The 27,534-nt window shown below is 39.5% G+C and overlaps 2 protein-coding genes across 3 annotated transcripts in view; one reads left to right on the plus strand and one right to left on the minus strand.

Moving 5' to 3' along the window:
• The window catches only part of LOC117402942 (plasminogen-like), a 60,206-nt gene extending 59,569 nt beyond the window's left edge, over positions 1–637 (plus strand). For both annotated transcript variants that reach the window (XM_059024246.1, XM_059024247.1), the window contains one exon: positions 342–637. In XM_059024246.1, the coding sequence (XP_058880229.1) occupies positions 342–500 (159 nt within the window). In that variant the 3' untranslated portion in view covers positions 501–637. The remainder of the gene's footprint in view (positions 1–341) is intronic.
• Positions 628–27,145, minus strand: LOC117403251 (solute carrier family 22 member 3-like). The gene is made up of 11 exons (XM_034921282.2): positions 26,555–27,145; positions 23,783–23,886; positions 22,517–22,671; positions 18,636–18,804; positions 18,164–18,281; positions 17,625–17,731; positions 16,246–16,460; positions 15,250–15,358; positions 13,571–13,683; positions 12,396–12,495; positions 628–7,495 (listed from the first exon to the last, which is right to left on the minus strand). The coding sequence occupies exons 1-11, from the start codon at positions 26,963–26,965 to the stop codon at positions 7,438–7,440; spliced, it is 1,659 nt and encodes a 552-aa protein (XP_034777173.2). The 5' UTR covers positions 26,966–27,145; the 3' UTR covers positions 628–7,437.
• Positions 27,146–27,534: the final 389 nt, after the last annotated feature.

Below are 27,534 nucleotides of genomic sequence, written 5' to 3' on the forward strand. Positions count from 1 at the left end.
CACATATAATTCTATGACAACATGAAAACAACCAGGGTTGTTCTGGTTTGAGACCTGAACTGACCTACCTAGAACATGGGGCAGGTAAGGGCGCAGTGACGGTCTTTTTCAGAATTGTCAGCTCTTACTGTCAAGTAAAACATAGTTTTTTGTGTTTAATACTTATACAGCTGATTTCTGAGTTTCATGTTAGTTACTGAATGGCATTCTTCACCAGTATTACACACCTGCAAGTCTAATAATGGAATAATTGTAGTTATTATGATTATGACAATGGATTAAACCTATAGTAAATCTGGCAGGTTGTGGATTGACCTACAATTTCACCATTCCTCCCTCAGAATGATAGCGGTGGTCCCCTGGTTTGTTACCAGGATAGAAGTTTTGTTCTTCAAGGAGTGACTTCGTGGGGGCTCGGCTGTGCCAATGCCATGAAACCTGGAGTCTATGTTAGAGTGTCCTACTTTGTTGACTGGATTGAAAAAACCATAAAAAGCTAATTTGTACTCTGGGAGATTCTGCACCTACAATAACCTTTTACATTTTTCTTTATAATTAATAATTTCCATAATGTTTTGTGAATACAGCACATTGAAACAGTTACAAACAAAAGAATAAATAAAATAAATTATCTTTACTCTTTTTTTATGTGTATTCTTTCTTTCTGTTTTTGTTTGTTTGTAGAAAAATACAAAAATATTGTGCTGTTATTCAGTAACATACTTTATAATGGGGATAGATAAAAGGCTTGAAATCCAGACTGCCAGTACATTTTGAACGTACTGCAAAATCATATGCCAATCTATGTTTTACTTGCATTCACATTGGAAATGTTGAGACTACATCGTTCTTAAGAGAGTGTTGTACAAGAGGATACATGAGGTGTCACTGTTATAGTAAGTAATAGATACACAGTAGGCACAATGAATTAAACAAACTGCAACAGCATTGCTGCCTGTTTAGTAAGTGTCAACCTCTCCTTTCTTTATGGCTAATAAAACAACCATCATTAGTATGCTTTTTGCAAATACACAATTAAGATACTATTTTCATATCTTCCGTGTGGTTCGATTTGGAAAATCGCAAGACAAAGCTAATTTTTATTAAGTAGCTTTTCCAAGATGATTAAAACATTATTACTGGTATAAAGCTATAATAGTGCTCTTTTTAATATCACATAAGCAGAACCGGCTGCGCAGGGCCCCTGTGACAATAGCAAGAATATATCTACATATACTAATGTTAAAATACGGTAAATAATATTAAAATGTTAATGAATACTTGTTTCAGTTAGTTTGTTAGACTTTATCAGTTTATATCATTCACAACTTCAAAGCACTCAGAATTTTAGTCCACTTCAACCATATCACGTATTTTTTTCTAAAATGAACATGCCCCAATAGGCTTATTGAAAAATAATGTAATGCCCTACTGTAAGTGGGTTCTGAAAGATCAGCGGCGAGAATAACCAGGCAGAAATAAATACAAAAAAATCTCTGTCTTTGACACTTGACACTCTGTGTGCAATGCCACTTTTCACAAAAGTTTGTCAATGTACCTTGAGGGGTTCCGTACATTATTAAAAGGAACTAGTTTGTCATGAAACACTACTGTATAACAACAACTAGCCAGACTAATGGGAGCAGCCTGATTAGTTGACTATTTGCACAACTGCCAGTTAAGAACTTTTCTGCCCTACCAAGTATTACATTAAAAAAGGGTTAATTGACAATCTGGTACAGTAAATAGATTATGACTGTACTATATATTTTTATCAACAGCTATAAACGGCAACCACTAGAGGGGGCAGCAGATTTATGTTTGAAGCAAAAATGGTTAATTATTAAAATACTACCTTCTGGTAAGAAGAATCAGTAAACTACAGGCCCTTTATATGACTGTTCAATAATTCACAAATTGGATTCTTTCACGGTTAGGCCAGGTTGACAGTAAGTATTTGCTTTACTGCATAATCACCTTTCACTATTTCATTTGATGCCATATTTCAAGATTTTGTCAGATAATGAATGACCACTGTTTTTTTTTTCAGAAATAAACTAAACATTATTTCAAAAATGTATTTATTTATAGACCAACACGGATATAGAAACAGGGCAAAAAGAGCTTAACTTGTCAAATTCATCTGAATGAAAACTCCCTTATAAAGTTTTACCACGGTATTTTTGCAGTTTTGCCATGCTTTCCCATGGCTATACTGTGCATATACCATAGGTTACCCTGGTTTGCCATGTTTATTAATGTGATTTACTTTACCTCACTATTCTTCACAATGCTTTGCTTTACCATGCTTTCACTGTGGTTTTATTACAATGTTCTATGCTTTTACTATGGTGAACTTTTATAAGGGCTAACACAGATATTGGTGTGTGGTACAACTATTTTAAACATACATGCTCAGTAACAGAGTAAACACAAGTTTTTCTACTGTCTATTTTTATAAGAAATCAAGATAAAAAAAAATGTTTGATACAACAGACAATTATGAACACCTACTGCTCAATTTTGATGATGACACAAAGCACCAATGCTAGAACAGAAGTTGTGTGTGTGTGTGCGTATATATATATATATATATATATATATATATATATATATATATATATATATATATATATATGCTTGGAAATTCTGGCCTCCTCATAGCAGCAAAAATAGATTGAACTATTGCCCTAACATCCCTACACCACAGGGCAATAGTCTCCCTCTGATATGTAATTGGTTCACATCACTGTCAGTCCTGCCCCTTTTCAAAGGAACACACCGCCATTCCCTGCACTTCTCACAAGAGAAAATGGCTGAAAGTGAAAGAACTGCTAAACAGCGATTCTGTGAGTTAACAGAAAATTAATTACAAAGCATACTACAAAAGAGAGATGCTCCAAACACTAAAATGGTGATTAAAACATCACTGCCACTGTTTTCTGACTTTCTGAAATTCAAACAAATTCAACAACGTAAACAAATATGACGGACAAGATCTACACACACTACTAACAGAGTATTATGCAGCACATTATTTGTTTAGTCTTGAATATTAATTTTAATGAAAAATTATTATCAATAATCGTATTAAATCAGTGACAATCACGTTTCTGACTAACGGAATGATGGCCCAGCATTCCAGGGAACGTTCCCTCACGCCTGCTTAGCACTCGGCATCGCCACGCTCTGTCAGTGAGACAGGTTATAGAGGCCCCCATTGCTGCACTTGTTGAATCGGCCAACCTGTCCTTGCTGTCCAACGACGCGGCATGCCCCAACAAACAGTGCAGGGTGACAGAGGTCAAGAAGACATATGAGGCTAGTGAGGCAGTGAGATGTTTTGTTCCTCTTTCAGTTTGTACTTAAAGGTGTGTTACTGTATGTATAACGTAATTAAACTGGGCATCTGAACATGTATTAAATCCACCCAATTGTTATTTTAAAAAAGTCAACAATTGAAAAGCAGACCAACAAGAGAGAGTTAGAGAAGAACTAATAACTAGGGAAAGTCACAATTAAAACATGATTTAGGTTCTCTTTCAAGTGGGGAATATTAACCATTACAAATGGGTGTTTCCTTTTAAGACTCCCAAACCTGAAAATTTATACCAAAGAATTCTCGACAGAGCAGTGTGACGTGGCTGCTCCTCCGCCCCCGAAAGCATAAAGGAGCTACGTACACAAACAACGCTGCCATTTTCTTTTTCAACTAGACCTGAATACATCAGAGAGCGTTGATAAGTATTATCTATTTTTTTCTATTACATTGTTCATACTTTTTAGCTTTTGCTTAAAAGTGCTAATTTAAAATGACTGAAATCACTGAAGTAAAAATTGTTTATTTCTAGCTTTTCTTTTACTACAGCCCTAGTGCTGGTGAAGTCCCGCCGCGGCCTAGTGCTCCGCGGGAAGCCTGTGGCTCAAGTGCCGTCCTTCCTGGGACCTTAGCACACAAAGTCTACTCCGGCTGGAGTTTAAAAAAAAAAAAAAAAAAAAAAATTGTTCACCGTGTTTTTGCTTTGCATTCTACCGGTTGTGTGTATTATTGTATATTTTATCTATTTTATTGTGTTTCATTTTTCTTTTGCACGAGGTAAGTATTGAAACAAAACCGAGCAGCTGCTGTGGGTGTGCTTACATTAACAGCTTGTTGCTGTAATAGTGTTGATATTCCAGCACACTACTGCAAAGGCTTGTTTTCAAGCAGGTTGCTTCCAGTCTCATGCCTGTACTGACTGGAAGGTTAGCCACTAGCAGTAACTACGACCTGTCGCTCCTGATCCCGAGAGTGCACCGCGATGCTGACTGTCACTGTATGCACTGTGTGTATTGACACTGTCTACTGTGTGCACTGAAACTCACTACTGTGTGCACTGCTATGTAGTACTGGTCCTGCTTATGCCATGCCTGGGTTTTATGCATGTGTCTCTTGCAAGGCCAAGCTACCTGCAGATGACGGAAAAGATAAGTTCAATGTCTGTCTTAGGTGGTTTGCGGTCACTCAGTCTCCACCGTGTGGCCCGCAAGCTTCTGCTGTGGGCACAAGAGAACCTCCTCCCTCTCCCGGCAGTTCACCTACCTGGAGTGATCAACTGGGCTGCGGATCTCCTCTCGAGTGGGGTCCCCAGCGGTGCAGAGTGGAGACTCCATCCCGAGATCTTGAGCCTTATTTGGGAGAGATTCGAGAGAGCAGAGATAGACCTCTTCGCCTGTCAGGAGTCGGCACACTGTCCCGTGGTTCTCCATAAGAGGAGATGGGAGACCTCTAGGGGTAGATGCACTGGCACACCTCTGGCCAGCACATCTACTCTATGTGTTCCCACCACTCACGCTGCTCCCGCTATGTCTGGAGAAGGTCAGTCAGGCAGGACTGGGCCAGGGTGCTCCTAGTAGCCCCAAACTCGCCCAGGAGAGTCTGGTTCTCCTCCTTGATGCAACTCCTGATCGGCCAGCCGTGGGAACTGCTGATCCGCTGCGACCTGCTCAGCCAGACGCAGGGCACTTTGTGGCACCCCAACCCATCGAGCCTACAGCTCTGGGTCTGGCCCCTGAACGGCTGCATTTGAGCCGTCTGGGGTTATCGAACAGGGTGATTGACACCCTACAAAACACCAGGGCAGCCTCTACACGTTCCCAATATGGGTACAAGTGGGGCGTGTTCCAAGCGTGGTACATGTCTCGTGGTTTCGAACCCACAACACGCCCTATGGCAGATACTGCAATTTTTGAAGGACCTTTTCGATGAGGGGAAATCCTCCTCTACTTTAAAGGTTTATTTGGCTGCCATTTCGGTTTGCCATGTGAAAATTGATTAATAAAAGTCTCCCCAGGAGCTCACTTCCTGGCGGGGAGTTTTTTGAAAGGCATAGGCTGCCGGTGAAGGACATAGTTCCTCATTGGCACTGATGAAACCTCCATTTGAGCCCATGCACTCAGCTGAGCTCAAATCTTTGTCTTTCAAGACAGATTTCTTGTTTGCAATCACCTCTGCTAAGCGGGTGAGTGAAATGCAAGCATTCTCAATATCGAAAATTATACTAACCCTGCCTTTTTGCCAAAGACCATCCTGACTTTTCATGTCAACCAGTGGAATTGGAGGCTTTCCACCCTCCCCCCTCCCCCTTTCCAATCTGACAAGGAGCACCAGGTCCATACACTTTGCCCAGAGCGGGCATTAGCATATTATGTTGACAGGACTAAAGGTTGGAATGCAGTCAGAACACATTTTTTGTATATTAAGCCCCAGGGACAGGCCCTGTCTAAGCAGTGTCTGTCTAAATGGTTGACAGGCACGGTTAAGACTGCTTATGAACTGGCCAATCTGCCTCCACCAGAGAAGCTCACTGGCCAATTCACCAGGGGCCAGGCGACTTCATGGGCTTTGTTCCAGGGTGCATCTGTCCGTGACATATGCAGTGCAGCGGTGTGTGGGCTCCCCCCCCCATACCTTTACCAGGTTCTACCGACTGAATGTCGTGGATCCGCAGAACCCTGGATTCGGCACTAGAGCGCTGAGGGCAGCTTCCCAGTCCACCCTCACAACAGAACATTAGTGAGTTGATCCTAAAAATGTTTCATTCCAGTCACTGCTGGGATATTGATTAACAAGCACAAAACGGTTTTGGCTCTACAACCATGCCCTTGTGACAGCTTGGGTATTCTCATTTGTAATGGTTAATATTCCCTACTTGAAATGGAATGTTAGGTTATTATCATAATCCTGGTTCCCTGATATAGGAATATTAACCATTAACTTTGAGGTCAAGGTGTTCATGGTCGTAGTTCTCGAAGGAAAATGACAGCGTTGTTTGTGTAAGTAGCTCATTTATGCTTTCAGGGGCAGAGCAGCAGCCACGTCACACTGCTTTGTCGAGAATTCTTTGGCATACGTTTTCTGGTTCGGATGTCTTAAAGGGAAACACCCACTTATAATGGTTAATATTCCTATTTCAGGGAACGTTATCCATGATTATTCCTTTTTTTGTTTGCCAATAATGGATCATTGATTCAAGGATGGGCACAACCAATTTAGCACACAGTAAATAGGGATGGGGAAGGATACAGAGAAAGAGAGAAGACTAAACAGTTAAAACAATCATTATAGAACAGGAGTTCAAAAATAGTTTAAGCAACTATAGTATTTGTATTCCAATTAAGCATTAAAACATTTAAACTAACACATTAAAAACAAAACATTAGAGAAAGCACAAGATTCTTCCTTTTGAACTTAAAAATAAAAGATATACAATACAGTTTTGTTAAGCGGTTATATATTGGAATGAATGCTGATAGTTTAAATAAAAAAACATTTTTATAGTGGCATCCTATCACTAAACAAGATTCTATAAATAAAATTATAAAAACAAATATATATTTACTTTAATAACATAACCCTTTTAAAATGTGTTTGGCAAACTAGCAGTGAAAGTGTACTAAAGCTGCAACATGGACTGATAAAAGGAAGTCTTACACGTGTACAGCAGGCCAGCCGCCAGGGATTTGCAAACACACTAAACCTCTGATAAAAAGAATTGCATCGCAGGGAGTAAAAAGCTGAAGCTGGAAGTTTTTGAGATAAAAAGAGTTAGGTCTGTTGCACCTGTTAGTTATTGTGTGTAGACCCCATGTATACCTTTAATTTAAACTACAAATACATTTTAGGACTCTATTGCAAATATTTTTCTACTGTTCAGTAAACAGACCAGTGTGGATGCTTGAACTGTGATCAAATCAACTCGTTTAATATAATTCAATTTCCTTCTAATGAAATCAGCCTCAACATTTCCCTGTGCCTATGTACTGATCCAATCTTTTCCACAAGCCATTATAACTTCATTGACTGTTCCTAAATAATAGTTTTACTAAGATACTTGTGCGTAATAACGACAGTAACCTGGCATTAGTTTATGTTCAAAGTTTCCTCTTGCTTTGTGGTCATATGCAGGAATCTCTAGTCTTCGACTTGTTTCTTTTAACTTGAACCTTGTGGCCCCTGTGAAAATAAAATAAATGCCATTAATGGCAAATGAAAAGCGCTGTGTTGCCTTACCTTACATGGTTCTCAGAGTCATCAATTCCACTTATGAATGGTATTTTCCTAACATTAGTCTTTCTTTATAGGTATATCCGAAACATTTAACTGTGTTGGCTGCACGAGCCACTCCCATGACAGGAAGTCTGTAAGAGGAAGTGCCTAAGCAGCGAACCCTCACAATTTCCTTGTCGCCCACTGAGATTAGACAACCGAAAAAGCACGTAAATTCCACTTACGAATGAGTAACCCATACCAAAAGATAGAGTGGGTCAAGATCAGCTAGACTCAGTCGCTTACTTATAAGGAAGTACCAGCTTGAAGGAGACAGGTTTCAAAGTGAGGATGTGACATTAACCCTGTAGAACCTCATGTAGGTATGGGGTGCATCCCAGACAGCTGCTTTGCAGACCTCCATGGAAGAACCGTGAAGGAGAGCTTAGGATGTAGTAACCACTCTGGTGGAATGCACCTTCATCTTGCATTCTAATAGAAAACCTGCCTTAGCATGACATTCCCAGATAAGCTCTACCAGCCTTAGAGCTGATCTAGATTTAGAAAGTACCTGACCGACTTTATTAGCACCATGGAATATAAGGAGCTGCTCCTATTTTGCTCCTTTGTTCTTTGCATGTAGTATGCTAGTGCTCTGACAGGGCACAGAGAATGTAGCTTGCACCTTCTCTGTTCGCGTGTGCATCCAAGTTAAAAGCCTCAAGCTCAATAGGCTGATTTAGATGAAGTTCTGTAACCTGCTTTGGTAAGAAATCTACCTTCTACGAAGAAAACACCTATCTTAGAAGTAGACAGGGCTTGAAGTTCACTTACCCTCCAAGTAGATGTAATGACCACGAGAAACAGAGCAGCAGCAAGGGATGAAAGGGAGGAAGGTGAATAGGAAGTTGTTTGGCCACATGGTGGACGAGGTATCTACCCTGTCAGACAGAGGATGCGGATGTCAAGAAAACCACAGGAGACATTTTGCACTGTCAAGGGAGGCATAAAGATCGGCAACTGGAGTGACGATCTTCTCTCACAGCATGTCCACCACTGACTGGGACAGTGACCACTCCACTGAGCAGGTCCACGGGGTGGTTGAGGGTCATGGATGATGGGTGTCTTGAAAGTGATGTTCTTCTCTGTAAAACTACAGTAGAAGTTTGAAGGCTCTTTGGAAAAATAAAATCGAGACTTGACACCTGCCTTGTGAATTTTGTAAGCCACAACAGCGGATCAGAACTTGGCTGCCTGAGAGGCGTCTTTGGAAGGCCTGGAGAGTATAAAACACTGCCCGCATCTCCAGGCAAGATATCCGTAGCAGGCATTCCGCAGGAGACCAGCTCCGCCGTGCTGTTTGTGGTTCCATCTTCCACCCCAGCCGAGCCTCGAGGCATCTGTGAATACCATCTATCTCTTCCAGGAAAACCCCATACGGACGACTATAAGGCTTAGGTGGAACACCAGCAGCTGCAGCTGGAGGTTGCCTCAGTCCTGTCCCCTGAGCTCAGGCAGGAATGATTGTCCACCATGACTGGGTTCAGATATGGAAAACTGTAACTGCTGCCCAGGACACAAAGCCTGTCCACTGTGGTAGGTCTTAGGCAAGGGCTTGCGCTTATGTATGAAACCTTAAAAAGCTTCCTGAGCCTGGGTATCCTCCAAGATGGACTGGAACATTGAGTTCACGGGAGGGCCAAAAACATGTCCATGAGAGAAAGGGGTGTCCAGGACATGAGATTTCAACTGGTCTGTGGATCTGGTCTGGGACATCCAAGTGTATCACTTTAGAACCAATGCAGCACCCATTACCCTGTCAGCAGCCTTAGCGACAGGAGAAACAGACTGCAATGAGTGTTTGGGAATAAGCCTAAGCAGCTAGAGTGGACTCATGCTAGGTGGTGAAACTGACTCCAACTTGTCCAAGAGGGTCAGCTGATAATTGACTATGTAGCACTGGTATCCCCCAGCCCTGAACAAGGAGGGTCGCTGCAGCGTAAGACTTGATGAGTCCTGGAAAAATCATCTGTGGCCTTGCCCTGGAACAGGATTGACAGGCCTAACTGCAGAAGGAACAGGGCCAGACACCACTGGCTTCTCAGGATAAGAAAAGGCCTGCTGAGCCGGAGCAACCCTAAAGGCCTTGCAGTATTTTCTGGTGGTGGCAGTGACAGACGATTTTCCTGCAGTCTGCAGTCCATACTATTCAATTTGGACATGAAGAGGTCCTCCGATCTTGAAAAACGAGCCTCCTCAAACGAGCCTCCTCAAACGAGCCTCCTAGAGGAGGTAGAATCAGAGGACATAATTCTTGGCCTTTTAGATGGCTTCTTCCTGGGTTTAAATAACTCTGAGGACGGATTTAGAGATCCTGTCAAGCCTCTGAGTGTGAAGGACTTGTCAGTGCTGCACAGAACTGACATTCCATAGGATCTGTATTCAGCGCGTCATAGGCAAGCTGCCAGCCCAGGCATGTGACACAAAGCTGATGTGGGTCCAAAGCTGGGTGTTTAGCACCACAAAGGCAAAAATGGAACCCAGGGGAAGCAGTTGCTGGAGCACTCCAATTACCAAAGTAAGGAGGGACACGAGAGTAAAAAATAATGCTGAAATTTTAAAAGTAGTTGGTAAACAAAGCAATCTAGGTACTTTGACAGAATATACAAATTAATTAATTGAATATGCAAATGGGTTGGCGCAACGTTGAAAAATGTTAACACCAGCGTCAAAATGTTAATTGGCCTATGCTAAATAAGCAACTACAAAGCAGGATATGGGGTGTTAAAATATAGAACAAAATAATTAAATAATCACATTAAGAAGCAGTGTAAGCACTTAGAGTTCTACCAAAGGTAAAACTCAAATCAACAACCACAATGTGGCAGGAACGTTGTAAAAAAAGAAAACAAGGAATTCACCTTAGCTCACAGGAAACCTCACTGCACAAATGGAGTACAAAATATAACAAACAAGGGTCTACCAATACAGGATCCTCACTGCAGAAGACCCAGGAAAAACTTTTTTTTTTTTTGGTTGAACACAGAAACTAAGGTCTAGCACAAAAAAAAATTACCAAGGTACAGGACAAAGACAGATGGCTCCTTTATTACTGTTGGAATAATAACAAAAAACACCGTAATACTACCAAGGTGCTAAAACAGTAAGCAGACAGCTGGTCCTCTCAAAACTGTTTAAAAAGGAAAATGATGAGTGTTCGCTGCTGGGGCACTTCTTATATAGTGCCTGTCATGGGAGTGGCTTCTGCAGCCAACCCAGTTAAAGGTTTCGTATATACCTTTTAAGAAAGACTAATGTTAAGAAAATTACTCATTTGTAAGAGCAATTGACTTTTTCATTCTCTATTTGTTGCTCAAGGCTGATGATGTCACCAGTTTCCTGTTGCTGTATCACTGGGGAATCAGAAAGGACTTTTGCAATAATTAATCACAAAAACAGAAACACCCAATAAGAACTAGAAAAAGAAATACAGAATGAATGCACATGAAATCATTCAACCAGATAAAGTGGTGATAGTCAAACTGTACCATTTTGTATCATTTTGTACAAGATAATCAGATTTGGAATCCCAATGAACATGAATGGACAGACTCCGCTGAACAAAGGTTTTGACTTCAATATCACTCTATCCATGAATGCACACATTTATGTTTACAGGGCTTGTAGGTTTTCACTTGTAATTTAGTCCTACAGCCACACAATGTCAGTTAGACTTGACAGGTAAAATAATAAGCAATAATTAAACAATCATCGCATTACTTAATGCTTACAATTTAGTGAATCGATCATCAGTTTACTACAAACTACAGATTAGAAGCTTATTAAACATAACACTTTAAAATGGCTGGCTGCTGGCATTTAACTGTTATTTATTTATTTATTTATTTTTTTTAAACCTATTTAGAGGTTTTTATTACCTGACATTTAAATAATTTTGTTAAAATGTTGCTAAAAATCTACTGGCACAATACAACAGAAGATTATATTTTTCGACTTTAATAATTAAATTCTCATTGATGTCGATTTTTTTTTTATTTCTGTGGTAATTTCTGCGTGAGCGAGACACTGACAGTCTGACAGCCTTTGACCTTATTTCTGATTGGTCCATTGCGACGCAAACAGCCCGTAGCAAAATACAAATAAAACAAATGTATTTCTATATTTGCTCGCTTCATTCATGCCGCTTGCTTCGCTTGCGTTGTGCGTTACTCAGTTTAAATCAATAGTTTTAATTATTTTTGCTCGCGTCTGGTGTGCTCTTTTAACATGCAAGTCCATGCCTATTGACGTGTTTGATTTGGCAGTGCATTGTATGTTGCAGAGCTGCTCTTACAATCCGACTTTTAAGAATGTGTTTGTTAACATTTACATATTTAGCTTTTTTTTATTTACAGAAATGCACCTTTAGTCATAGTCACGCCCCCCTTAGTGACTCTCCACGGCCCCCCAGGGGGGGCGCACCCCCCAGTTTGCGCACCACTGATATATACCATTTATCCTTATTGCTGTAAACTCATTTTTGTTATATTTTTTTTTAAAACAGGTTTACATAAATAGCCAATATCATTTACAGTAGGCTAAAATTCAGCAAACTTTAAAGTATGTTTAATAAATGCTAACTTTACAGCTATAAACCACTGTATCAAATCACTGATATCCTGGCTCAGGGAGAAACTTTATTGTTAGGGTGCTAGTGTCCTTTCTGATTTCATCTTTCAGATGCTGTAAAATGTATGTTTTGGAGTCCTATACGGACATCTTGAGATAAAGAACTATAGTTAGTTTGTACAATTTCTGAAGCCAATTCCCTAAGGCTCTACTCATAGCACAGTTTCTTAAGTCTTACCTTCCTAATGTTTCTACATCCTGCACTGTCTCTGGTAAATCAATGCCGTTGGTTTCAGGTAAAAGCATTACTAGCCCACCACACAACAAAGCGATGACTCCTGTAAGAGCATAAGGAAATTGAATTGAATTATGATTTGTACATTGAACCACAGCTCAAAAGAGAGATGTACAGTATGCATTAAATAACTGCAGCAAAAATAACTCTCATAATCAAAAGAATGCAGTAACAATGGCTGTTTTGTCTTTTTAAATAAACAAAAAAAACATATTATTCTGTAACAGAGTTGTTCAAGATTTCAGTCAGATGACTGTTGTTTAATTTCAATACTCTATCCTGTGAGGGTCACATAATGTAGCAAACATGTACACTTGTGGGTCACAGAACAAACAGTGCTTGGGGAGAAGCTGCTGAGTTGGAAAAGGGTAATCCCAAGGTTACGGAGAATATGCAAATCATTTAACAATCACACTTTATTTTAAAGGGGCACTTGTTTTGTTTAATAACTAACTCAACATATACTATCAACCACAGTTGTCTGTTTTTACCTTAAACAGGGTCAATTTAATAATGCAGCATTGGTAATTTTTTGATTTTGGAAGTTAATTCACTTAGGCGGGATACACATTTAAACGACACACATAAGTGGGTAGACTGTCAATACACATTAACCTATTTCTGAACTAATAAAAGACAAGCTGAAACTGTTCAGAAAATATCAGATAACTGAAAATGGTTTATATAACTCTAGTAATGTTTAAGAGGGCAGCAGCTGAGTAGTGGTTAGGGCTCTGGATTCTTGACCAGAGGGTTGTGGGTTCAATCCCAGGTGGGGGACACTGCTGCTGTACCCTTGAGCAAGGTACTTTACCTAGATTGCTCCAGTAAAAACCCAACTGTATAAATGGGTAATTGTATGTAAAAATAATGTGATATCTTGTAACAATTGTAAGTTGCCCTGGATAAGGGCGTCTGCTAAGAAATAAATAATAATAATAATAGCAAATTAGATTTATGTTTTATATATATATTAGAAAACCTGCCTGGTGTTTCAAGGGCTGAAGTCTTCTAACTGCCAGATCCTTTGCAATTCCTTGACGCCTTCTCTGACCATCCCGATTCAGTATATCAGCATAATACAGAGCTTATAAATATACGCAAATTAGGATACTCACCATATAATATCAAAGGTAGCTCTAACCATACACTTGCTAATCTGTATAGCAAAAAAGGGGCTAAAATCCCTCCAACATCATCAAGGGATGAGCATGCAGAAACTCCAAGGTTCCTTCAAAAAGAAAAAGAAAGATGCAGCACAAAATGCATTATGGTCCGTTGCTGTGCCTATTTAAGTTGCATGTAGTGAATAATGCAAAAAAATAACAAAATGCTTTTTTTCTATTCAAGTTTCAACCACGAATAGAGGGAATTACCATCAAGAAGGTAACCATATAGACAGATCAAGACCAAGATTGCATTTAGCAACTGGTAACCGGTGACATTTTTCTATTTTAAACATTTTAATCTTAAAATGACAGATTTAAATACCATTTCAATGTTGTTTTGCTGGTTGTTTTTCATTGTGCCTGAATATTCCAGTCATCTTCCATCTAACTAATGAAGCTTTCTGACTGGTGGAAGAAAGTTCTGAAGGGTCTAACTGTATTCATGTTTTCATTTAACTGTCAGTTAAAGTAAGTAGCAGGGGTTTTGAAAAAGTATAGCATTATACTGTACATCTCCACGTGTTGCTACAACTGTTTAAATAGCGTACTTGTAATTGTTATTTTCATTGTTAACACCCTGACAACTTTTTACACGTAACGTTAAAGTCTGTTTCAAAGCTCTTTCCAAAATGTCCACTGTAGTGCACAGGGGTTTGAGATCTGTCCTCTAAACCACTGTATGGATCGTTGTTGCTGCCTGCTTGACAATGTGGGCAATAATTCTTACATTATCAGTGCACTAGATTTTGAATAGAGCTTTGAAACAGACTTTAAAGGTATAAGTGTAGAATGTTGTCAGAATGCTAACAATGAGGGCTCCCGAGTGGCGCATCCAGTAAAGGCGCTCCACGTGGAGTGCAGGATGCACTCTATAGTCTGGATGTCGCGAGTTTGAGTCCAGGCTATTCCTTTGCCGACTGAGGACAGGAGCTTCCAGGGGGCGGCGCTTAATTGGCCGAGCGCCGCCCAGGGGGAGGGAGGGTTAGGTCGGCCAGGGTGTCCTCGGCTCACAGTATGGCTGAGCGCCTGCGGGCTTGCCTGTAAACTGACCAAGAGCTGCGTTGTCCTCCGACGCTGTAGCTCTTGGGTGGCTGCATGGTGAGTCCGCAGTGTGAAAAAAAGCACTCGGCTGACGGCACACGCTTCTGAGGACAGAGTGTCCTCTTCGCCCTCCCGAGTCAGCGCAAGGGCGGTAGCGGTGAGCTGAACCTAAAAATAATTGTTCATTTCCAAATTTGGGAGAAAATAATAAAAATAATTGGCAACGACTCAATTTAAAAAAAAAAAAAAAAGAATGTTAACAATGAAAAGAAATTACAGGTATGTTATTTGAACAGTTGTAGCAACGCATGGGGACATGCAACACTATATTTTTTCAGAACCCCCGCTACTTACTCTTTAAACCTGCCCTATAAATCTAGTAAATTAGGAATTTGAATCTCCATTCTCCTCGACACATTATCAAGCCCCAGTAACTACTTTAGCCAGCTCCACAAAGAAGCTTTTGAAAGGGGTGTAAAAGCAGACGTTACCAACTTTGACATTTGTTTAAGGAGTAGCTTTAGTTTGCTTCAGTGTTTTCTAATGTGGGATGGGTTATATATACACCTGTTAAATTGAAGTGCTACCTTAATGATGTGGGATACAGCTCAGAGTTTACAAGGTAAACAATTTCATACGCCATTGTTATCCCAAGCCTGCCAATAACTGCAAAGGTTGTCTTCAGCCAGTTTATGTCTAAAACAAATCAGATACAAAAATATATAAAACAAATACAATTACAGTTTTCTTTCTCAATTATTACAGCACAATTCTTGTACTCCAAACACATTATCAAACATTTAACACAAACATTGAAATGGTTATGTAATTCGCAAAATGCATGCGCTTGCAAAATGAAGTTTCAAATGCATTTATGCACCTGGGAAAACATAATACTCTCATCAGTACATCAATCACAAACTTAAAATAAAATACAGCTATAGTTTTTAAATATTTCAGTAAAAACAAAAGCACATGATCAAAGGTGGAAGCACCATCTGCTGAAATTTAAAGAGCTTTATCATTGTTAATTGACGCTAATTGGCAGCAATCATTTCTATTATTTTGACATTATTTTTAAATAATTATCATGATATGTATGGAGCCATTGCTGCACCCGCACTGCATGACTAAAACTGACATTACAAGAAGTATTGGCTCTCCTTGTTTGCCACATTCCCAGATTACCTCCCAGATCACGCAGTGTTGCATGAAATACAAACATGTAGAAGCGCGGTAAAATGGGCCACAATCTCACTTTGGAATATATGGCAGCGAACGTAGTGACATTCCCTCCACATTGACCGGATACTTCCACAATGCACACTGGCTGTTTTGACCAACACCTACTCAGCACCTTTTGCACAAAGTCCAAACCCATCTCATCAACGTAGATGGACTGAACAGGCCGAATGCTGGCTACACGCTCCATAATGTAAAAGAATGAAGAAAGGGACCCCACAGCTACAGTTTTTAACTGTTGCGGCAACAACAATGTGAGTGGTAATAACCTCTTTAATGTTCACAGAGCAGACGTTAGCATATGAAAGACAGTCTCAATGCACTACTTTAAAAAAGCTTACCTTCTGGAATTAAAGCGGTAATGAGACATGCCACTCCTGCCACTATGTTAGCAGTGGCAAACGGAAGACGTCTCCCCACTCGGTCAATAGTCAATAAAATAATGAATGCTGCAGGCAGTTCCACAATCCCAGAGATAAAGAACCCAAGGTGTAAGTTACCCCCCACGATTCCTACACGCATAATAAGCCCTTGGTAAACCACAGCATTTGTGAACCTGAAACAACAAATACAATCTCTGACAGGCAATTCACTTAAATTATAAACAGAGAGTCTCATCCAATCAGATTATGTGTAGAGCGGTCATAATCCCACTGCTAGGTTTCCCTCAAAAAGCTAACATACTAGAATCTTGAAACTCGCTTTAAATGGCGTCAACTTTCAATCGATTTAGACCAAGATATCAGTGTTTCTAAAAACACATCTAAAAATGTCTTTGCAAACGAAAACATGTGTTTGGTTTATAATAGCTTTAATATCCTCCTTGTCATTACATATAGATAACTTTGTCTTTTGTTAAATGTCTTCACCTTTTCCATGACTTGGAATACATGATAAATGATCTAGCACCACTGTACATTAATGCTTAAACAGTTGATTCTCTAATACAAAATGTCCATGTTCCAACTACAAGATAGCATTTGACAGGCTTCCTAAAAGAGCTTGCTTGACATCCAGTAATATTGTACCCCAAAGCCAACACATCCATGTTTACTGTACTGTATGAATATGGCAGCAGGTGAAATGCTGCTGATGTAAGAACATAGGAAAGTTTACAAACGAGAGGAGGCCATTAGGCCCATCTTGCTCGTTTGGTTGTTATTAGTTTATTGATCCCAGAATCTCATCAAGCAGCTTCTTGAAGGATCCCAGGGTGTCAGCTTCAACAACATGACTGGGGAGCTGGTTCCAGACCCTCGCAATTCTCTGTGTAAAAAAGTGCCTCCTATTTTCTGTTCTGAATGCCCCTTTATCTAATCTCCATTTGTGACCCCTGGCCCTTATTTCTTTTTTCATGTGGATTGGTCCTAGATACCTCGTTGAAATGGGGTGCAGTAGACCTCCACCTTTAAAAGTGCTTCTTTGTCAAGGTGGTAACAAAAATGAAAATGTTTTTCATTGGCTTTTTTTCCTGTTCAGATGGTGTTGTATGGTGCTTCTTTTGCAAAACTAAACCCTGAAATCTATGTTCTCAAATTCAATTTAAACGCAGAGCTTCAAAAAACGAAACATAAAATACTATGTCATTTAGGATTTTTATTTTCATTTACTGTTTTAACATTTAAACTGACACAGCCTTAAACCAGTCTATGGAGTCAACTGAAGTTAGTAAACATTGATCATTCTTGAAATAGCTTAAGAGTTTTAAGAGTGTTCTTACCAGGCATACATTAGAATTAATGTCTGCTTTCTCATCTGTGATGTCCTAAACAGATCTAGAAAGGATGGGTTACTGAGATCTTCAGGGTTTGGCTCTAAAAGTTTCATCTGAAAATGAGAATTAGAGCATCAGACTGTGTTCCACAATCATGATCCATTTTACAGTACAATATAATTTCTAGGTGCCTGTCTTACTACACCATTCTAGAGTACACCATTCTAGAGCCTTCAGTGACTCGATTTGATCAGAAATGAGACATGTTGCTGTTGGTTATTTCTTTTAATTTAATATTGGACATTAAACAAATATAGAAACAAACTTAGGGGGAAAAAATGGAAATACAAAAATAGAAACACTACTATACTGTGTTTGCACAAAAGGGTTGAGTTAATAATTAACAGTAATATTGACCAGCTCAACAGAGCCACTATTAATTTAGCTGAGGATGCATTGCTAGCCTTTCAGCAGAACAACATGTTCTACTTTGTATTGGAAGTGCTGTTTCATTAAGACAAAGCTGAACTTTAGAATCCTGTTACCTCTCTGTACTTTTCTGGTAATGATCTTCCATTATGCTTGGCAATGTCCGCTGCAATTTTCAGGGCTTCTTTTATTTTTTGCCGATTCAACAACCACCGTGGGGATTCCGGAATGAGCCTTAAAAAGACAACTTTAGATTTATACCTACTAATCTTTAATGAAATGTGCCAAGCAATGGAGAATCACCCCAGCTACTGTATTTGATGGTGAGTCCCATCAGAGTGGTTACTCTTCCCAACTATTAATCATTGATCAGAACAGTAATAGGTTTAATAGTGGATTGTCTGGATTTGTAAAAAAATAAAAAATAAATAAATAAATAAATAGGAAGGTTATGTCTACAAATTTTAAACAGGGCAGTAATTCCATAATTTTTAATCTAATTTGTTTTTCAACTGATTGTTATGAGTCTGTTTATAAAATGGAATACATGATGGGCCATTTATTTATTAAACATATAATAACACGTACCAGAAGTATATTAATAAGATGAAGGTTGGCAGTGTGATGGTCAGTTGTAAGGCCTTCCATGAGGGGATGAGATAAGCAATCCCAGGAAGGATTACCACCCCAAATGTAAAAAATATCTGAGCCACAATAGAGACAACCCTCCTGTGGCTTGATCCAACTATTTCTGTTACTACAAAATAAACAAATAAACAAATTTAGGGTTAGTATCATAATACAGGTCAGTAATTGCAGTTTTGCCAGTTAATATTATATTTGTACTGCTGTACTGCTGAATCCTCTTCTTTAATAGTAGCATCACAAGGGTATCCATGTATTATAAAAAATAATAGATGGGCCTCTTGAGTGAGTTACAGGAAAACAATTCCATTTCTGGTTTCTGTGACAGTTTATAAATTACTCAACCTTCTGTCTCGTAATTTATGACATCACAGAAACCCGAGATGAAATTATTTTCCTATAACTCACTGAAGCCCATCTATTATTATTATTTTCGTCCCACCACTAATATATATATTTAAACAAAAAAAATCTGAAAAACAACAAAAACACAGCACTTGAGTATACTATTGTCATTGCGGCAGTACTCAGGCCTTTTCGTAACTAACAAATACCAACCAATAAAGAAATTTAAATGTGTTAACATTTTGTTCACAATTCGTGTTCAAGCCTTTATAGAATTTAAATAAACTCACCCTTGCATTGTTCACTTTACAGTCCAACAGAAAATAATTTAAAAACAAAATCAGAAGTGTTTTTGTTTTTTTAAAGTTCAGTTTTTTTTAAGAAACAGAATTGCGTCCACGACTTCTTCACTTAGGCGGGCTCGCTTCTTTGTAACAGTGTTACCAGCTGCTGAAAACCCCTCTCTAACGGAGTCGATGCTGCCAGTATGCATAACATTTCCCTTGCAAATTGGGACAGTGTTGGAAAACGCGAGGCATGTTGCTTCTACCATAAGGGTAGGTCTTCTGTGACAGATTTGGGTTCTTGCAAAAAAATATCGTAGATTGGTCGTCCATGGTATCCGGTTCCTCATCTACATTCCCAAATAAACTGCTGTAGTCGTGTTTTGCTTTCTGTTGGCCATGGCAGGTATTTTCTGAACCATGCTTTATCTTCCAAAGGCCCATTTTTCTCTTCTGTTGATTTCGCACATGTGGTTCTCTGTTGTCGAAACTAAGTGTACATAGTTATTGACTTCTTCAAGCCTGATCCCATTGATTTCAATTGCCTGAGGAGTGGTATATTTATTGAACATAACCTGAGTCGTCTTCAGGTTCATTTTCAAACCTGCTTTGATGCTAGCCTTGTGTAGTTCTTGTATTCTTGATTGTAATTCTTCTGGGCACGTTGTAAATATTAGGATGTCGTCAGCAAATCGTAAGTGATTCAAGTAGGCTCCATTGATCTTCAGCCCCTTATTTTCCCATTCCAGTATTTAGAAAAATGTTTTCTAGGGTGGCCGTGAAGAGCTTTGGGAAAATTGTATCTCCTTGACTAACTCCTTTTTCAATCTTGATTTTGTCGCTGTCCTTATGGAGTCTTACTATGGATGTTACATTCTTGTATATGGTGCTTATTAAGTCTCTGTACGTTTTCTCAATTCCTTGTTTTTTTCAGAGAGCTTAATACAGATCTTGTGTAAACAGAGTCAAAGGCTTTTTCGTAGTCGATGAATCCCAAGCAAAGTGGTAGTTCGTACTCGTTGCTGGTTTGAATCACTTGCCGTACAACTTGAAGATGATCCATTGTACTAAATCCACTCCAGAATCCTGCTTGCTCATTTGATTGTGCCGAGACAAATTTATTTTGAAGTCTGTTGGTGAGTATCTTAGTACAAATGTTGTAGATAATAGGAAGTATCACCAATGCATTGTTCCAGTCGTTTGGCACTTTCTTTTGCTTAATACAATCTGTAAAAATACATGACAGTATTTTTGTCAGTTCTTCACCTCCTTCTTTCACGATGTCAGTCGTTAAGCCGTCTTCTCCGGGTGCTTTTCCTGTCTTCATATGTTTGATAGCATGTTTCACTTCTTCCGGTAGAATGTCTGGAACTTCATCCTCGAGTTGCATTTTTTCCGTCTCGTCTTCATCATCTGCTACGTTGCTCTTTTCATCTTGATATAACTTTCTGTAAAAGTCTTCAAAATCAATTAGCGTTTTTTGATGATAGTCCTGTCCGCTTGTATGATTGCTAAAATCTGTTTTTTCCTGAAGATTAGTCTTTTTGTTTTGCTTTCTTCATGCTTTGGTTGTTTTCAATAGTTTTCTCTACCAACCTACAGTTGAATGACCATATATCCTGAGTAATGTGCTTTCTTACTGTCTTGCAGAGCTCAATGTATTCAGTATTTGACTTCAGAGCTGCTGTTTGTTTCATTTCCCTTCTTTTCTTCATGCAGTGTTTTGTCTCTTGTGTGATCTTCTGGTCGCATTTTGTACTCTGTGTTCCAGCGATGTGTTTTGCTGTTTCTGCAGTTACTTGCGTCACTTCCTTATAGATTTTATTTACCTCAATTGCTTCATCTTTTTGCAGATCTTGAAGAGCACTGAATCTATTCTTCAGTTCCAGTTGAAACACCAGGTTTTGCTTCTGGATTTCACTCTCTCTAGTGCTGTGTTTAGGTGTACATTCTCTCCATGTCCATTTCCTGATGGGTTTCTTCTGGAAGAAGGTGTTCATGATGAATAAGGTCTTGTTGTCTGCAAATTTGACAAGTCTGTCGCCCCTCTCGTTCCTGTCACAATGTCCAAATTTGCAGACCGAATTCTCGTCTTCTTGCTGGGCTTCAATTTAGGCGTTGAACTTATAGTGGCTCTTCCCATTTTTGTGTAGTTCTTGTACTTCATAAAAATCTTCGACTTCTTCATCCAAATATCTTGTTGTTGGTGCATATATTTGGATGACCTAAAGTTCATACTTCCTTGAAACTTTCAGTATCAGTCATGCAGACTTCTCTGACACACTGTCAATCTCTACTACGTTATTCTTGATTCAATTGTGGACAATGAATCCAATGCCTCCTGTTCGTCCATCTGTATTGCCTCGGTAGAAGAGAACTCTTGAGTTCTAGTAGCGCGTCGTCTTTTTGCTGTACTTCGATTAGTCCTACGATGTCCCACTTGATTCTTTTAAGTTCTTCTTCCAACTCTTGAAGACTTGCTTCACCTGAAAGAGATCTGTTGTTGTACGTAGCTAGAGTCAGTGTTCTGTGGCAGCCTAAAATCGTAACACGGTGATTCTTAGCACCTTCTGCCTTTATGCCTAACCGGCCGCTGCCTTGGTCAGTGGCAATCCAGCCTCCGGGGAATGAGGGCCATGTTTTTGTATGTGCTTTCATCATGGTGGGGGGTGGAGGAGTTGGCCATTACTCACCATGCTGGCCAGGTGGGTTAGTGAGTGCCCCTTCCACTTTGGCTGAGTATGTTATTCAAGATATATATACGCCGTATTTAAATGAATAATTAAACATTTAAGGGGTTATTTTCTAACTTACCACATTATATATATATATATATATATATATATATATATATATATATATATATATATATATATATATATATATCTCTTCACAAAATAAATGAAATGCTTGCCATTTATTTTCTTTAATATAACTCAAACTCCAAGAAGCAAAAGCCTGTGAGTACCAATCACTGCTTTTCCTATGACTTACAGTAGTTCCTTCATGTAATATCTCAAAGTTGAAAGCAAGTGTAGCATTGAAGTATCTGCATTCAATACATTTTCTTCACTAACAGCGCTAAATAAATTACCATAAAACAAATCATATTCACCTTTACTATAATGTGTGTTTCATATTGGAAATGATTTACTGGAATTATTTTGTTAGTCCCATTTTCTTTAATGTTCTTACCCAGCACAAATGAAGCCATCCATGCTCCTTTCCCAAAGACACCTTGAATTGTGCGGAACAACAGCAGCATTATATAGTTGGGTGAAAATGCCATTGCTACCCCGGAGACTCCCAATCCAAAAACAGAAATAAGGATACACAACTTTCTACCAAACCTGCAAAACAAAGTGAATTAGGAAAGCATATGAAAAATAAATAAATACAATAATTAATGAATTCATTGATTACATTTTCAAATAATGTGTATTATTATTATTATTATTATTATTATTATTATTATTATTCTTATTCATGGTGAACGATAATTTTCTTAGAAACCTCAGTGTTCTACAGTTTTATTATACATGGTGGTAGCATGAGACACGTGTATAACAACATTAGGGGGTGGCTATCTATTTAGTGAGAAATTACCTCAGCCACATGCCCTCTGTGGGATGTTTATTAGGCAGTTTAGACTGATGGCTCTCAGAAACAGAGGCTCTTGAGAGTCGAGGAAATCATCCAACATCACCATTTAAAAAGCCTAGCGAATTTTCTTCTCTGATGCTTAGTAATAATACATGCCCCCTCCTAACCTTAACCATAACCCCCCTCCCCCCAAAAAAATACTGAAGTTTAAAATAAATTGTTAAAAAATAAACTTGTTTCATGATTTTTTTAAAATGTTATTTTGATTTACAATGTTATTGTCAACACTTCTTCAATTGTTAAAAATAAAAAAAACATGTTGTTTAAAATTTAACCATCATAATGACTGTCTGCGGCGGTTTTAGGTATGAGTATAACCTCGGCCGTTGTACTAGTGTTAAATGGTAAAATACAACGTAAATGGTTTGCCTGAAAAAGGGTGCTGCGTAAGTCTACTGTAATTTTAAATGTTCATAAAACACACATTAACACACATTAACTGGGGTTGGGGCGTTCAAACATGGGCATTGACGCGGCAGAATCTGGGTATTTTCTGGATAGCTGACCTACCTCCTGAAAGTAACTACTATAGGATGCATTAAAAGACAGATGATTAATTACTACGTTAATCACATAGCCTTGCCAGCTTTAAAAGCTCCACTCTCAACCTAGCTTGCAAAATCAAATACAAAACAATAAAAAAGCATATGTTTTGTTGGGGCCAGTAAAAAAAAAAAAAATAGCGTGTTGCCTAAAAACAGAATTGGTCAATGTGTGGTTAAAAAGACAAGCTAGCTAAAAAAAAAAAAAAAAAAAAAATTATTTACAGAAAATATATATATATTTAGAGGTACAAACCGATCTGCTCCATAGCCAATGACTACCGCTCCTATTAGTAATCCCACATTCAGGAAAGCTTGGGTAAGGTCTACCTTCCATGCATGCTCACATACAAGGTCATACTGAGGAAAAACACAAAGCACATAAAATGGTTAATTTCTAGGAGGTGGTACTACAGCAAGGGAATGCTATTTTAAAAATCAACATGTTTTCTTGTAAAAATGCCATTGCAATTTCCCTCAGTGTAACTATTAAACAAGAGGAACATTCTGGCACCTGAACCATCAGACAGAGCATCTTGAAAAGAGGAAGTGGTTACTACTACCTGTAAGCAGTCAGATGGGCAACTTTATTAGAGTTTTCATTTAGAAAACGGGTCACTTAATTTGGGACAGCATTTATATGGTTATCATTGTACAAATGCCACGGGATTAGGATACCCCACATCTAATGCTGTACAAAAGTGACATGGAACTTTATAAAATGCATACAACAGAGTACTATATTACAGCTCTAAGTTATATCCCAATTAATACATAAATACAAAATGCAAATGCCAGTTCCTCTGCTTTTCACTACCCTGCTTTAGCATCCCACGTGGGGTTGTGTGCAAATTCCATTTTGCACAGAACCCCCGGAGAGAGTCGACCCTAGCTGTATTTCAGTAAAATGATGTGTTCTCTTATTTGGCTGCTCTTTCAGCTTCATGGAAAAGCTTGGGGCCTCTCAAGATGCACTCACTTTTTCAAAAGCAGGGCAGCTTGTCAAGCCTTACACAATGGTAAAAGCAAAGCAGTGCTTTCTTTCTTGTTTTCCTTTTCAACACTGACGGGACAGCATAATGATTATCCTGTTGAATTTCTGCAGACAGTTTTTTCCTTCTGTCAGGATAGTTTGTGGAAAATGTATTGTCCCTATTTTAACTCATTTTTCTCTTGACAGAGATTAACCCAGAAAATGTGCCAAAAAAGACAAAACAACAGAGATGGTATTTGATCGATTAAGAAATGCTTAGGTGTTTGCACTGAAGGTCATTCATCCTGAATGATGGCAGCAGTTAGTCTGTTTTCTATGAAAAAGTAGAATATAAAACTTAGCAGTTACACTAGAGCCCTAATTTGCCCTTACAAAAATGTACAATTATTAACTTTTATTAACTTTTAAAGGTAGAGAGCCCCAAGGGTTTTAAATAGTTTGTATTTCAAGAAGGTTGTCATTGTACTTTAGAAGCCGGTAGAGGTGTGAGCCCCGGCGACCGTGGAGCGACATCTGGGCCACCAGGGGGAGCAAAGCAGGAAATCAGTCAACCGACTGTGCCTGATGATGCAACGACCCGGGAACCAGGCCCACCGACTAGACGTCCGGTCACCAATGTCGGGTGTCTGGGAGCCCAGGTCTGGACACGGGTGGTGGTCGGGGTTGTGGTGTCGGTGGTCCCCTCTCCTACTGCTTCGGCCAAGGTGGTCCTTGGTCTTCTGTCAGGGGTGCCCGTTTAACCCCTGTGGTTACCCCAGGGCTTTTATAAGGGGGCACCCATTTAACCCCCTTTCTACCAGGAGCGGCGGCGCTGGTCACTCCAGCAGGGGCGGCGTCGCTGGGTACTCTTTCCCCTTTGGCACTGAAGACGGCAACACCCCCTCCCTCTTTGCCACTGGAGACGACAACAGCTCATCCCCTTTGGCACTGGAGACGGCAACAGCTCATCCCCTTTGGCACTGGAGACAGCAACAGCTCATTCCCTTTGGCACTGGAGACGGCAATGGCCCCTCCCCCTTTGCCATTGGAGACGGCAATGGCCCCTCCCCCTTTGGCACTGGAGACAGCAACGGCTCCTCCCCTTTGGCACTGAAGACAGCAATGGCTCCTCCCCTTTGGCACTGGAGACAGCAACGGACCCTCCCCCTTTGGCACTGGAGACGGCAACGGAGCCTCCCCCTTTGCCACTGGAGACGGCAACGGCTTCTCCCTCTGCTCTCCTCCGGGAACGTCCGCCCCTTCCCTTCCTCTTTTGGGCAGGTCATTCCTTCTTCTCTAGCAGGTATTGGAGTGGGCAGCATAGCACGAGTGCCCAAACTCAACACAGGTGAGGCACCAACTTGGGCATCTAATCCGCCGTCCCATTGGGTTGGAAAACAGATGGGTCCATCTTACACTGTCGGGCGGATGGCTGGGGTTGGACTTCCCGGCGGAGCCATTCCTCGGCCAACTCCACCTCGTCTCTCACAAGTCAAACACTCACCCCAAACTCCTTTTCCAAAACAAAGGCTTTAGCTTTGTTTTTATACATGTGGCCATTCCCCAATTGGCACTCAATTACATAACTGGGGAATGGCCACATTCCCTGCGTGATTGTTGGCAGAGATGGAATTAAACCTCCGTCCCTTACATTCAAAATACACTTCTTTACACCAGCAGGGACATTACACTATATTGACAGGGTTTGATTTTTTCACTACCCCTTGTACCGGTATATGCAAATCTTTACAAAATACAAACCAGTCTGGAAAAGAGTATGTGAATGTGTGCCTATAAACAAAAATGCAAACAAAATACATAACATCATTAAATAACTACAAAAAATGTTTTTTTATTTAGAAAAATGTTCTTATTTTGTCCTATAATAAGAACAATTAAATAAAGAACAATGTATTCAAATGGTGAAAAATTGCTTATGTGGCAATACAATTCTTAATTTGGAGCCAGGTAAGAAATTATTCTTGTTTTAATATTATTTTAGAAAAATATTCTCATGTTTTCTTATACTGTAATAAGTAAAAACTAAACACTTACCTCACTGACAATAGTGGTTCTTGAAGTATCAAAGTTCCAGCCATTCTTACAGGGAGTAAGATGTATCCCATCTGTAGAGTAATTAGTGGACTGTGACAGTGGCTTGCTGCAGCTCAAGTCAGTGCTGTTCCAATGTATATCGTATTGTTCACACTGGCTGAAGGAACCCTCAGCCCCTTTCAGCTGGGGAACTGTAAAGTTCCTCTCTTCCTCCCAAGTCCAGCCACATTTTTCTCTGATTTCATCCACTGCGGGGCTCCGGCACCAGTGAGCAGGAGTATCCCCCAGGAAAACTATCCCCACAAAAACAAAACTGAAAAGTATACCGGGAACACAAGTTAGCAAAAAAACCCTCTTCTGGTATGACCCAAACTCCCCTATGTCCACCAACAACTCATCAAAGGTTGGCATTATGTACAATCCAGTTGTAGTGAGAGTTCTTTCAAAAGCTTCAAGTAACTGAGCAGCTGAAAGCTTTCCAACTTTTTAAGTCCTGTCGTTCTGCTTCCAAGCTTGAGCAACTAGACTCACACACTAACATAACCACTGCTGGCCAAGACTGGTGAAAAAGTTCCAAACATATATTTCTGTTTAGAGATAAGTGGCTGAGCTTTATAAAGTGGGCAGGCACATTCAGTAATCCAAGAGCATTCTTATACTACAGTTGAAATCAGAAGTTCATTAACCCTATAAAAACACTGCTTGTACTTTGTTAATAATGTAAAAACACTGCTTGTTCTTTGTTAATAATTACTTTAACGGTTAAGGTTGATCTGCTGGTGTTCATTTTTAATTTTTTCTTGTAAGCCAAAAATGTTCACTCCTCCTGATCACAACCACATTGTACACCCCAGTAAAAGGGGAGCACATCAACATTTAAAAGAACAGTTGTAAAATAAATAAATACATTTAAAACAAAAAACATACTTACCCACACTCATTACTGAGCAGCTGTTGTAACTGTATGAAAACAATGCCTT

The sequence above is a fragment of the Acipenser ruthenus genome, chromosome 5 (assembly GCF_902713425.1).
Source record: "Acipenser ruthenus chromosome 5, fAciRut3.2 maternal haplotype, whole genome shotgun sequence".
NCBI classification, from domain to species: Eukaryota; Metazoa; Chordata; class Actinopteri; order Acipenseriformes; family Acipenseridae; genus Acipenser; species Acipenser ruthenus.

What these genes read in the sequence shown, in the direction of transcription:
- LOC117403251 (XM_034921282.2), bottom strand. Translation starts at nt 26,965, where the DNA reads ATGCCAACCTTTGATGAGTTGTTGGTGGACATAGGGGAGTTTGGGTCA. An exon ending in GAACCACTATTGTCAGTGAG is followed by an intron (nt 23,887 to 26,554) that starts GTAAGTGTTTAG and finishes GTTTTTCCTCAG; the next exon opens with TATGACCTTGTATGTGAGCA. An exon ending in GCTACCTTTGATATTATATG is followed by an intron (nt 12,496 to 13,570) that starts GTGAGTATCCTA and finishes ATGCTCTTACAG; the next exon opens with GAGTCATCGCTTTGTTGTGT.